Genomic DNA, 13,508 nt, shown 5'->3' with positions numbered 1-13,508 from the left:
CTGATACCAAAACCAGAAAAGATATCACAAAAAAAGAAAATTATAGGCCAATTATCACTGATGAACATAGATGCAAAAATCCTCAACAAAATACTAGCAAACAGAATCCAACAATACATTAAAGGATCATACACCATGATCAAGTGAGATTTATCCCAGGGATGCAAGGATTCTTCAATATACGCAAATCAATCAATGAGATACACCATATTAACAAATTAAGGAATAAAAAACATATGACCACCTCAATAGATGCAGAAAAAGCTTTTGACAAAATTCAACACCCATTTATGATAAAAACTCTCCAGAAAATGGGAATAGAGGGAAACTACCTCAACATAATAAAGGCCATATATGACAAACCCACAGCAAGCATCATCCTCAATGGTGAAAAACTAAAGCATTTCCACTCAGATCAGGAACAAGACAAGGATGTCCACTCTTGCCACTATTATTCAACATAGTTTTGGAAGTCCTAGCCATGGCAATCAGAGAAGACAAAGAAATAAAAGGAATCCAAATTGGAAAAGAAGTAGTAAAACTGTCAACTGTCTGCAGATGACATGATACTATACATAGAAAATCCTAAAGATGCCACCAGAAAACTACTAGAACTAATCAATGAATTTGGTAAGGTTGCAGGATACAAAATTAATGCACAGAAATCTCTGGCATTCCTATACACCAACAACATAAAATCAGAAAGAGAAATTAAGGAAACAATCCCACTTACCATCGCAACAAAAAGAATAAAATACCTAGGAATAAACCTGCCCTAGGAGGCAAAAGACCTGTACTCAGAAAACTAAAACACTGTTGAAAGAAATCAAGATGACATAAACAGATGGAAAAATATACCGTGTTCTGGGATTGGAAGAATCAATATTGTGAAAATGACTATGTACCCAAAGCAATCTACAGTATCAATGTAATCCCTATCAAGCTACCAATGGCATTCTTCAGAGAATTAGAACACAAAATTTTACAATTCATATGGAAACACAAAAGACCCCAAATAGCCAAAGCAATCTTGAGAAAGAAAAATGCAGTTGGAGGAATCAGGCTCACCCACTTCAAACTATACCATAAAGCTACAGTAATCACGACAGTATGGTACTGGCACAAAAACAGTATAGATCAATGGTACAGGATAGAATGCCCAGAGATAAACCCACGCACATATGGGCACCTAATTTACGACAATGGAGGCAAGAACATACAGTGGAGAAAAGACAGCCTCTTCAATAAGTGGTGCTGGGAAAACTGGACAGCTACATGTAAAAGAATGAAATTAGAACACTCTCTAACACCATACACAAAAATAAACTTCAAATGGATTAAAGACCTGAATGTAAGACCAGACACTATAAAACTCTTGGAGGAAAACATAAGAAAAACACTCTTTGACATAAACCACAGCAAGATCTTTTTTGATCCACCTCCTAGAGCAATGGAAATAAAAACAAAAATAAACAAACGGTATTTAATTAAACTTCAAAGCTTTTGCACAGTAAAGGAAACCATAAACAAGACAAAAAGACAACCCTCAGAATGGGAAAAATATTTGCAAATCAGACAAAGGATTAATCTCAAAATCATACAAACAGCTCATGGAGCTCAATATCAAAAAAGCAAACAATCCAATTAAAAAAATGGGCAGAAGACCTAAATAGACATTTCACCAAGGAAGACATACAGATGGCCAAGAGGCACATGAAAAGATGCTCAACATCACTAATCATTACAGAAATGCAAATCAAAACTATAATGAGGTATCACCTCACACAGGTCAGAATGGCCACTATCAAAAAATGTAGAAACAATAAATGCTGGAAAGGGTGTGGTGAAACAGAACCCTCTCGCACTGTTGGTGGGAATGTAAATTGATACAACCACTATGGAAAACAGTATGGAGGTTCCTTAAAAAACTAAAAATAGAACTACCATATGACCCAACAATCCCACTACTGGGCATATACCCTGAGAAAACCATACTTCAAAAAGGGACAAGTACCACAATGTCATTGCAGCACTCTTTACAATAGCCATGACATGGAACCAGCCTAAATGTCCATCGAAAGATGAATGGATAAAGAAGAGGTGGCACATATATACAGTGAAATATTAGCCATAAAAAGAAATGAAATTGAGTTATCTGTACTGAGGTGGATGGACCTAGAGTCTGTCATACAGAGTGAAGAAAGAGACAAATACCTCATGCTAACACATATATATGGAATCTAAAAAAAAATGAGACTGATGAACCTAGTTGCAGGGCAGAAATAAAGAGGTAGACGTAGAGAACAGACTTGAGGACACGGGGTAGGAGGGGGAAGCTGGGCGAAGTAGCATCGACATATATACATTACCAAATATAAAACAGCTAGCTAGTGGGAAGCAGCAGCATAGCACAGGGAGATCGGCTCGGTGCTTTGTGATAACCTAGAGGGGTGGGATAGGGAGGATGGGAGGGAGGCTCACGAGGGTGGGGATATGGGGACATATGTATGCATATGGCTGATTCACTTTGGTGTACAAAAGAAACTAACACAGTATTGTGAAGCAATTATACTCCAATAAATATCTATTAAAATTTTTTTGAAAAGCAAAAAAAAAAAAGAGTCAAAGACACTACAAAAAGAGAAAATTACAGGCCAATAACTCTGATGACTATAGATGCAAAAATTCTCAACAAAATTTTAGCAAACCGAATTCAAAAATACATTAAAAGGATCATATACCATGATCAAGTGGGACTTATCCCAGAGATGCAAGGATGGTTCAATACCTGCAAATCAATCAATGTGATCTACCACATTCATAAAACATGAATAAAAATCACATGATCATCTCAAAAGACACAGAAAAAGCATCTGATAAAATTCAACATGCATTCATGATAAAAACTCTCATCAAAGTTGGTAATGAGGAACATATCTCAACATAATAAAGGTCGTTTACAACAAACCCACAGCTGACATCATACTCAACAGTGAAAAGTTTAAAGCATTTCCTCTAAGATCAGGAACAAGACAAGGATGACCACTCACGCCCCTTTTATTCAACACAGTTTTGGAAGTCCTAGCCACAGCAGTCAGAGAAGAAAAAGAAACAAATGGCATCTAAATTGGAAGGGAAGAAGTAAAACTGTCACTATGTGCATATGACAAGATACTTTATATAGAAAACCCTAAATTCTCCACCAAAAAACTTTTAGAACTAATAAATGAATTCAGTAAAGTTGCAGGATACAAGATTAATATACAAAAATCTGTTGCTTTTCCATACATTAATAATGAACTATCAGAAAGTGAAAGCAAGAAAACAAGCCTGTTTAAAATCCTATTCAAAATCGCATTAAAAAAACCTAGGAATAACTGTAACCTCAGAGGTGAAAAACCTATACTCTGAAAATTATAAAACATGAATGAAAGAATTTGAAGATGATAAATGAAAATGGAAAGACATCCCATGTTCCTTGATTAGAAGAATTAATATTGTTAAAATGTCCACACTACACAAAGCAATCTACAGATTTAATGCAATCTCTTTCAAAATACCAATGGCATTTTCCACAGAACTAGAACAAATCATACTAAAATTTATATGTAACCACAAAAAACCCCAATTTGCCAATGCAATCTTGAGAAAAAAGAACAAAGCTGGAGGTATCACATGCCCTGACTTCAGAGTATACTACAAAACTACAGTAATCAAAACAGCATGGTGCTGGCACAAAAACAGAAAATTAGATCAACGGAACAGAACAAAGAGCCCAGAAATAAACCCACACACTTATGGTCAATTAATCTATGACAAAGGAGGCAAGACTATACAATTGAGAAAAGATGGTCTCTTCAATAAGTGGTGCTGGGAAAACTGGACAGCTACATGTAAAAGAATGAAATTAGAACATTTTCTCACACCATATATAAAAATAAAATCAAAATGGATTAAAGATCTAAATGTAAGACCTGAAATGATAAAACTCCTAGAACACAGCATAGGCAGAACAATGTTTGGCATAAATCATAGCAATAATTTTTGGGATCTGTCTCCAAAGGCAAAAGAAACAAAAGCAAAGATAAATAAAGGGGACCTAATTAAACTTAAAAGCTTTTGCACAGCAAAGGAAACCATGGTCAAAACGGAAAGACAACCTACAGAATATCTGCAACCAACAAGGGGTTTTTATGCAAAATATACAAACAGCTCATACAACTCAATATCAAAAAACCAAAAAGTCCGATTAAAAAATGGGCAGAAGATCTGAATTTTTCAAAATTCAGACATTTTTCCAAAGAAGACATACAGATGGCCAACAGGCATACAAATAGACACTCAACATCACTAATCATCAGAGAAATGCAAATCATAGTCAAATGAGTAGAAACTCAAGTGTCCATCAGTTAATGAATGGATAAATTTGAATCCATACAATGGACAATTGTTCCGTGATAAAAAGGAATACTGACACATATTACAACATGGATAAACCTTAAAAACATTATGCAAAGCGAAAGAAGCCAGATACAAAAGGCAACAGACTATATGATCTATCTCTGAAATGTTCAGAACAGGCAATCCATAGAGATAAAAAGTAGATTAGTAGTTGCCAGGGACTTGTGGAAGGGAGGAATGGGCAGTGACTACTAATAGATATGGTGTGTCTCTTCGGGCTGGTAAAATGTTCTAAAATTAGACAGTGGTGATGATTACATAACTCTGAAAATATACTGAAAACCGCTGAATTTTTCATTTTTTAAATGGTGAATTTCATGGTATGAGAATTCTATCTCAATAAAGCTGATATTTTTAAAATCTTAGGTACACCTGCCACCAAGATTATGACAGTGCACCTTCTCCACTGACAGGACAGTATTCCCACAATAGGTTTTTCAAACTATAGAGTTACATTACTGAAAATGTTTTTTTCAAATTCTGCCGCTCTATCTCCTTGAAGGACATGTCTTCCTGGTTGAAAATCACTGGTCAAAACTATAGTAAATTACATAAAATTAAATGATTAATGATGGTAATAAGATTAGTACTAGACATTCTCTGTAGAAATAACAGTCATTATTTTTAATTATTATTAATATTGTAACTCAATGAAACTGAGTTACAGATTAGTGCCTGTAACAAGGTTAATGGCTACTTAATGAAGATTGTTGAAATCAGATTATCTCAGAAATAACAACATTGAACCTAATTTTCATCTTTTCTGACATTCAAACAATTTTTATCCAAAACTTACGTGGTGTAGCCATTTTTGTGAAGATAGGAGTCACAATATCTTCCAATTGCTGTTTCTGCTCAAAAAGCTCATTAATGGAAGCTTCTAAATGTGTTTCCAGCCATTCATTTTTTATACGGCATGCATTGAGGATGGTATTCTAGAGACAGAAACAAAGAATTTACTTTCCACTTGTTTATTTAAAAATAAAACTCTATATAGTATCTCTAAACCAGCACTGTGCACCAGAACTTTTTGTGATGATGGAAATGTTCTGTATCTGCGTTGTCCAATACAGTCACCATTAGACATACATAGCCAATGAGCACTAGAAAAGTGGCTGAGGAACTGAATTTTAAATTTTATTTAATTTTAATTAATTCTAATTTAAATAATCTCATATGGCTAGGGGCTACTATATCTGACAGTGCAGCTCTAACGTTAGTGGAAAGTGCGTATAAAGAAACTCAAAATCTAGAGTCATGGAGCCTTGGGCCCGTCTACACCTCCTCCCTAATTCTTCATTTTCAATGAGACTGTGATAAAGAAAAGTGTTTGCAAAGGTTGGAAAAAAATGGGTGGATGGTACGAGCTGCATGCAACTCAACGGACAATGCCGAGGATATTTTATTCCTTCTCAGGTGGTTCACAGGAGAAGAAAGTGCAAGAAGTGCAAAAAGAGCTCCACCTCACTGAAAACCTCTCAATTTGCACTGCAAAACCATCTCTTTGCACATGAGCAGCAAACTGCTGATATCTGATTTAAGATGTTCATTAGTCTATGGTTTATAATAATAAAGAGACATGAATAAATGTATACGCAAAAAAAAAAAAAAAAAAAAAGGGCTTCCCTGGTGGCGCAGTGGTTGAGAGTCCGCCTGCCGATGCAGGGGACACGTGTTTGTGCCCCGGTCTGGGAAGATCCCACATGCCGCGGAGCGGCTAGGTCCGTGAGCCATGGCCGCTGAGCCTGCGTGTCCGGAGCCTGTGCTCCGCAACGGGAGAGGCCACAACAGTGAGAGGCCCGTGTACCGCAAAAAAAAAAAAAAAAAAAAAAAAGAAAGGAAAAAATGAAGGAAGGGAGGGAGAAGTGAGCAGTGAGGACCGCTACCTACCTCTAGTGCATTAGTGTAGAAATTAAAGATACAAGGCAAAAATCTCAGAAGACTTCAGAGCAAACTATAATCACAATGCAGTACCTTGTCTTCCTTAAAAAGCTTCCCTGGTCCCTTTGTTGTATCTGTAACAATTGCAGAGACCTTTGCAATATATTTTTTCAGCGCCAGCCTTGCATCTGAAAGAATAGAACAGTAAAATGCATAATAATAAGACAAAGACCAAAAAATATGCATTACAAACATTACATGCTTGTAATGTACATTTATATCTCCAGAGCTTTATAAAGATTGTATAGGAGATTTGTTGCAGTTGTTTTCCTTGGGGAACTTCAAAAGGATAACATTCAACTAGCACAGTACTTTGGGGCACTCACTGTATTCCTAGAATCGCACTAAAATTTTTAAAGAGCAAATAAATATAAAATGTGATACCCAATACCAAAGAGACTATAGTCTATCAAAATATCTACTCTGGGGAAAGGAACAAAAAACATTTCCAAGAGAAAAACTGTCCCTTGCTTTACCCTTCTTTATCCTTCAAAATAAATTCAAATAGCTTCCCTCTTTAAAAAAAAAAAAAAGTGTTTAAAATAATTCCATTCTCTATAGCACCCGTCGCAAAATTTGCAAGACCTGTTTAAACAAAATTACAACACTTTGAGAGAAATAAAAGACTCAAATAAATGGGAAGATTTACCATATTTCTAGACAGAACTGAATATAGTAAATGGTAGATTAGCTTCAAATTAATTTAACAATTGGTGTATTCGTTTCCTGTGGCTGCTATAACAAATTGTCATAAATTTGGTGGCTTAAAGCAACACAAGTTTATAGTTTATCCTCTTACAATTCTAGAGGCGAAAAGCCTGAAATCAGTTTAGCTGATTGTGTTGGCAGGGGAGATTCTTTCTGGGGGCTCTGAAGGGAGAATCTATTTTCTTGCTGTTTTCAACCTCTAGTGGCAGACTGTACCCCTTGGCTGTGGCTCCTTCCTCCATCTTCAATCAAACTACACCACTCCAATGTCTAGTTCCATCATCAAATCACCTTCTCCTGGGCTTCCTTGGTGATGCAGTGGTTGAGTCCACCTGCCGATGCAGGGGACACGGGTTCGTGCCCCAGTCCGGGAGGATCCCACATGCCACGGAGCGGCTAGGCCCGTGAGCCATGGCCGCTGACCCTGCACGTCTGGAGCCTGTGCTCCGCAGTGGAAGAGGCCACGACGGTGAGAGGCCCGCGTACAGCAAAAAAAAAAAAAAAAAAAAATCACCTTCTCCTCTTCTGTGTCAAATCTCCTGCCTCTCACTTATAATAAGGACACTTGTAATTACATTTAGGTCCCACCTGGATAATCCAGGATAATCTCCCCATCTGAAGATCCTTAATTTAAGGATCTGCAAAATCCCATATGAGGTAACATTCACAGGTTCCAGGGATTAGAACCTAGATATCTTTGGCAGACATTTTTCAGCCTACCACATTCGGCCCTCTGACCTCCCCAAACTCCTACCTATCCCACATGCAAAATACATTTACCCCATGCCAACATCCAAAAGTTTCAACCCATTACAACATCAACTCATGTCTAAATGCTCATCTAAAATATCATCAGCTCAAAAGTCTCATCTCATCATCTAAACAAGGTATGCATGAGACATTAGTATGATCCATCTATCCTGGGGTAAAATTCCTCTCCATCTGTAGACCTGTGAAACTAGAAAACAAAGTTCTCTGCTCCCAAAATACAATGGTGGGACAGGCACAGAGCAACAGTTATAGATAATGCCATTCAAAAAGTGAGAAATTAGAGGAAAAAAGGAGTCACCACACTCCCAAGTCATTTTGAAATCCCACAGGGCAAATTCTATTAGGTATCAAAGCCTGGGGATAATCATCTGTGGTGTAAGGCTCCATCCTCTTGGCCTGCATCTCCAGCCTGAGTCATCCTTCCTTTTTCATGAAAGACAGAATGTTTTTGCAGCTGAACAGTTTTGTCAGTCACAGCTTCAAACCCACAATTCATGTTGCAAGCAGAATTAATTCCCTAAACTGGAATCCAAGGTTTAGGTTTTGGCTCCACTAGCTGGGTGACCTGGAGTCAGTAGTGGCTCCAGAATTTCAATACAGGATGAAGTTTAGCAGAGGAATTAGCTGGAAGAGGGGACTAAGGGACTTGTCATAGAACTGCATTTATATAGTAAGCACACTGATTTTACTAACAGCATATATTTATTTTGGGTGGCTTGGTAGAGAAAGGAGCTTACTGCAAGCATCCTCTTAATGCCACCATACCTGTCTTACTGCATCCAGGCTGCAAAATACCACAGACTATGTCGTTTATAAACAACAGAAACCTATTTTTCACAGTTCTGGAGGCTGGGAAGTCCAAGATCAAGCTGTCAACATGGTTGCAGTCTAGTGAAAACCCTCTTCCTTTATTGCCAGCACCTTCTCACTGTGCCCTCACATAGTGGATGGGGCTAGGGGACTCTGTGGGGACTCTTTTATTAAGAACACTAATCCCATTCATGAGGGCTCCACCTTCATGTCCTAAGCATCTCCCAAAGGCCCCACTTCCTAATACCATCACATTGGGTATTAGGATTTCAACATATGAATTTGGGGGAACACAAACTTTCAGACCATAGCAATATCTTAACCCCACTAACTTCAGTTTCTCCATCTAGAAAATGGAAGTATTATAGTACCATCCTCATAGGGTTGTTGTAAGAATTAAACACAATGTATTATAGTATAATGCATGCAGATGTCTTGACACAGTGCCTGTCACACAGTAAAGCACTCAATAAGTTTATTATTATGTCACTCCTCTCCTCAAAACTCTGTAAATGACTCCCTATTGACTACTGAATAAAATGCGGGGCCTTCCAAGATCTATCTAGCCACAAACTATCTTTCCAGCTTCATCCCTTGCAACATTCATCCAGAGACCCTGTCCATTATTTACCCACTGTTCCCTCTGCTCCCAGGCTCACTCCTTCAGTTCCTCAGGTCTCTGCTCGAGCATCACCTTAACAGAGAAGCCTCTCCTGATTGCCCTCTATAAAATAACACACTCTCACTCATTCACTTCCTGGCAACTTCAAAACCCCGTTACCACTCTATTTTTCTCCATAACACTGCATAGATACATAGATTTAGATAATTTTATTTTCTGTCTCCCTACTACAAAGTAAACTCCATAAACATAAAGATTGTTTTATGCCTAGTTGTGTATGTATTCTCAGCTCCTAGAGCAGTATTTAGCACATAGGAGGTGCTCAATAAATATTTATAAATGGTTGTCTAAAGGTTTACACAGAATTTCTTTGCTTATTATGTTTCCTCAACCTAAAATGCCCTCTCTGCATTGCCACCCACCAAAATTCTACTCATTCTTCAAAGCTTACTTTAAAATGCACTTTTGCTAAACTCCTAATTCCCTCAGGTAGATCTCATGGTTCTATCAACTGTGACATGATTATAATCTGATTTAGCTCTGAGTTTAATCTGTCTTGTAATTTTTTGTTATCCTGTTTTTTGCTTCTACCTCTAGACTGTAGGTTCCTTAAAGGCAGAGTCTGTGTCACCTTCTTATCATATACCATGCAACCTCACCATCTCTTTTTCACTTACCACACCAAATTCCCCTCCCCTCACCCACTACCTGATAGTACCACACTGCCACCAAAAAGACACAGGTCAAAAGGGGGAGGGACTGAGTATTTGCTTGACTATTTGAAGGGAAGGATATTCCAGAATGAAAAAAACAGAAGCAGATCCTAGGTTGTATGAAATGATACAGCTATAGCTACTTTGTAAGTAGATGTGAAAGTACCATACTTCAAAAGGGTTGGGGAGGATCTTCAAGATGGCAGAGGAGTAAGACATGGAGATCACCTTCCTCCCCACAAATACATCAAAAATACATCTAGAAGTGGAACAGCTCCTACAGAACACCTACTGAACGCTGGCAGAAGACCTCAGACCTCCCAAAAGGCAAGAAACTCCCCACGTACCTGGGTAGGGCAAAAGAAAAAAGAAGAAACAGAGACAAAAGAATAGGGACGGGACCTGCACCTCTGGGAGGGAGCTGTGAAGGAGGAAAGGTTTCCACACACTAGGAAGCCCCTTCACTGGTGGAGACGGGGGGTGGGTGTGTGGTAAGCTTCGGAGCCACGGAGAAGAGCACAGCAACAGGGGTGCAGAGGGCAAAGCGGAGAGATTCCCGCACAAAGGATCGCTGCCAACTAGCACTCACCAGCCTGAGAGGCTTGTCTGCTCACCTGCCGGCTGGGACTGGTGGGTGCTGGGAGCTGAGGCTCAGGCTTCGGAGGTCGGATCCCAGGGAGAGGACTGGGGTTGGTTGCGTGAACACAGCCTGAAGGAGGCTAGTGCACCACGACTAGCCGAGAGGGAGTCCGTGAGAAAGTCTGGACCTGCCTAAGAGTCAAGAGACCATTGCTTCAGGGTGCACGAGGAGAGGAGATTCAGAACACTACCTAAACGAGCTCCAGAGATGGGCGCAAGCTGCGGCTATCAGTGCAGACACCTGAGATGTGCATGAAATGCTAAAGATGCTACTGCAGCCACCAAGAATCCCGTGTGCAAGCACAGGTCACTATCCCCACCTGCGCTCCCAAGAGCCTTGCAGCCCACCACTGCCAGGGTCCTGGGATCAGGGACAACTTCCCCGGGAGAATGCACGGCACGCCTCAGGCTGGTGCAACGTCACGCCAGCCTCTGCCACAGGCTCACCCCGCATTCGAATTATAACTACTGTACCCCTCGCTCTCCCCAGCCTGAGTGAGCCAGAGCCCCCTAATCGGCTGCTCCTTTAACCCCCTCCTGTCTGGGCAATGAACAGACGCCCTCAGGCGACCTACACACAGAGGCGGGGCCAAATCCAAAGGTGAACCCCAGGAGCTGTGTGAACAAAGAAGAGAAAGGGAAATCTCTCCCAGCAGCCTCAGGAGCAGTGCATTAAATCTCCACAATCAACTTGATGTACCCTGCATCTGTGGATTACCTGAATATACAACAAATTGTCCCAAAATTGAAGCCGTGAACTTTGGGAGCAACTGTAGACTTGGGGTTTGCTGTATGCAACAGACTAGTTTCTGATTTTTATGTTTATCTTAGTATAGTTTTCAGCACTTGTTATCATTGGTGGATTTGTTTACTGGTTTGGTTGCTCTCTTCCTTTTTTTTTATTAGTTTTTTAATTTCTTAATTTTAATAACTTTATTTTATTTTATTTTTCTTTCTTTTTTTTCTCCCTTTTCTTCTGAGCATGTGGCTAACAGGGTCTTGGTGCTCTGGCCGGGTGTCATGCCTGAGCCTCTGAGATGGGAGAGCCAAGTTCAGGACATTGGGCCACCACAGACCTCCCGGCCTCACATACTATCAATCGGTGAGAGCTCTCCCAGAGATCTCTGTCTCAACGCTAAGACCCAGCTCCGCTCAGCGACCAGCAAGCTCCACTGCTGGACACCCCATGCCAAACAACTAGCAAAACAGGAACACAACCCCACCCATTAGCAGAGAGGCTGCCTAAAAGCATAATAAGTTCACAGACACCCCAATACACACTACTAAATAACCAAGAGATCACTGAAGAAATCAAAGAGGAAATCAAAAAATACCTAGAAACAAACGACAATGAAAACATGACCACCCAAAACCTATGGGATACAGCAAAAGCAGTTCTAAGAGGGGAGTTTATAGCAATACAATCCTATCTCAAGAAACAAGAAAAATCTCAAATAAACAACCTAAACTTACACCTAAAGCAATTACAGAAAGAAGAATAAAAAAAACCCAAAGTTAGCAGAAGGAAAATAATGATAAAAATCAGATCAGAAATAAATAAAAAAATAAGTGAAGGACACAATAGCAAAGATCAATAAAACTAAAAGCTGGTTCTTTGAGAAGATAAACAAAATTGATAAACTGGTAGCCAGACTCATCAAGAAGAAAAGGGAAAAGACACAAATCAATAGAATTAGAAATGAAAAACAAGTAACAGGGGCTTCCCTGGCGGCACAGTGGTTAAGAATCCCCCTGCTAATGCAGGACACACGGGTTCGAGCCCTGCTCCGGGAAGATCCCACATGCCGCGGAGCCTACACTCTAGAGGCCGTGAGCCACAACTACTGAGCCCACGCACCTAGAGCCCGTGCTCCCAACAAGAGAAGCCACCACAATGAGAAGCCTGCGCACCACAACGAAGAGTAGCCCCCACTCGCCGCAACCAGAGAAAAGCCTGTGAGCACCAATGAAGACCCAATGCAGCCAAAAATAAAATAAATACAATAAATAAATTTTTTAAAATAAGAAGTAAAAACTAACCCTGCAGAAATACAAAGGATCATGAGAGATTACTACCAGCAGCTATATGCCAATAAAATGGACACCTGGAAGAAATGGACACATTCTTAGAAAAGCATAACCTTCTGAAACTTAACCAGGAAGAAAAAGAAAATAAAAACAGACTGATCACAAGTAATGAAATTGAAACTGTGATTAAATATCTTCCAACAAACAAAAGCCCAGGACCAGATGGCTTCACAGGCGAATTCTATCAAAAATTTAGAGAAGAGCTAACACCTATCCTTCTCAAACTCTTCCAAAATATAGCAAAGGGAGGAACACTCCCAAACTCATTCTATGAGGCCACCATCACCCTGATACCAAAACCAGACAAAGATGTTACAAAGAAAGAAAAATATAGGCCAATTTCACTGATGAACATAGATGCAAAAATCCTCAACAAAATACTAGCAAACAGAGTCCAAAAGAACATTAAAAGGATCAGACACCATGATCAAGTGGGGTTTATCCCAGGAATGCAAGGATTCTTTAACATATGCAAATCAATCAATGTGATACACCACATTAACAAATGGAAGGAGAAAAACCATATGATAATCTCAATAGATGCAGAAAAAGCTTTTGACGAAATTCAATACCCATTTATGATAAAAACCCTCCAGTAGGCATAGAGGGAACTTACCTAAACATAATAAAGGCCATATATGACACACCCACAGCCAACATTGTTCTCAATGGTAAAAAACTGAAAGCATTTCCACTAAGTTCAGGAACAAGACAAGGTTGCCCACTCTCACCACTATTATTCAACACAGTTTTGG

General features: G+C 39.5%; 1 protein-coding gene across 3 annotated transcripts in view; it reads right to left on the bottom strand.

Moving 5' to 3' along the window:
• Nucleotides 1-13,508, bottom strand: part of ANKRD45 (ankyrin repeat domain 45) — a 55,957-nt gene that overhangs the window by 17,094 nt on the left and 25,355 nt on the right. For all 3 annotated transcript variants that reach the window (XM_060088571.1, XM_060088570.1, XM_060088569.1), the window contains exons 4-5: nt 6,436-6,530; nt 5,258-5,396 (exon numbers count right to left, since the gene is read on the bottom strand). In XM_060088571.1, the coding sequence (XP_059944554.1) occupies nt 5,258-5,396; nt 6,436-6,530 (234 nt within the window). The remainder of the gene's footprint in view (nt 1-5,257; nt 5,397-6,435; nt 6,531-13,508) is intronic.

Source organism: Mesoplodon densirostris, chromosome 2 (assembly GCF_025265405.1).
Source record: "Mesoplodon densirostris isolate mMesDen1 chromosome 2, mMesDen1 primary haplotype, whole genome shotgun sequence".
Classification (NCBI taxonomy): Eukaryota; Metazoa; Chordata; class Mammalia; order Artiodactyla; family Ziphiidae; genus Mesoplodon; species Mesoplodon densirostris.
The sequence above is the reverse complement of the archived record's forward strand: the minus strand, read 5'-3'. Positions and strand labels throughout refer to the sequence as shown.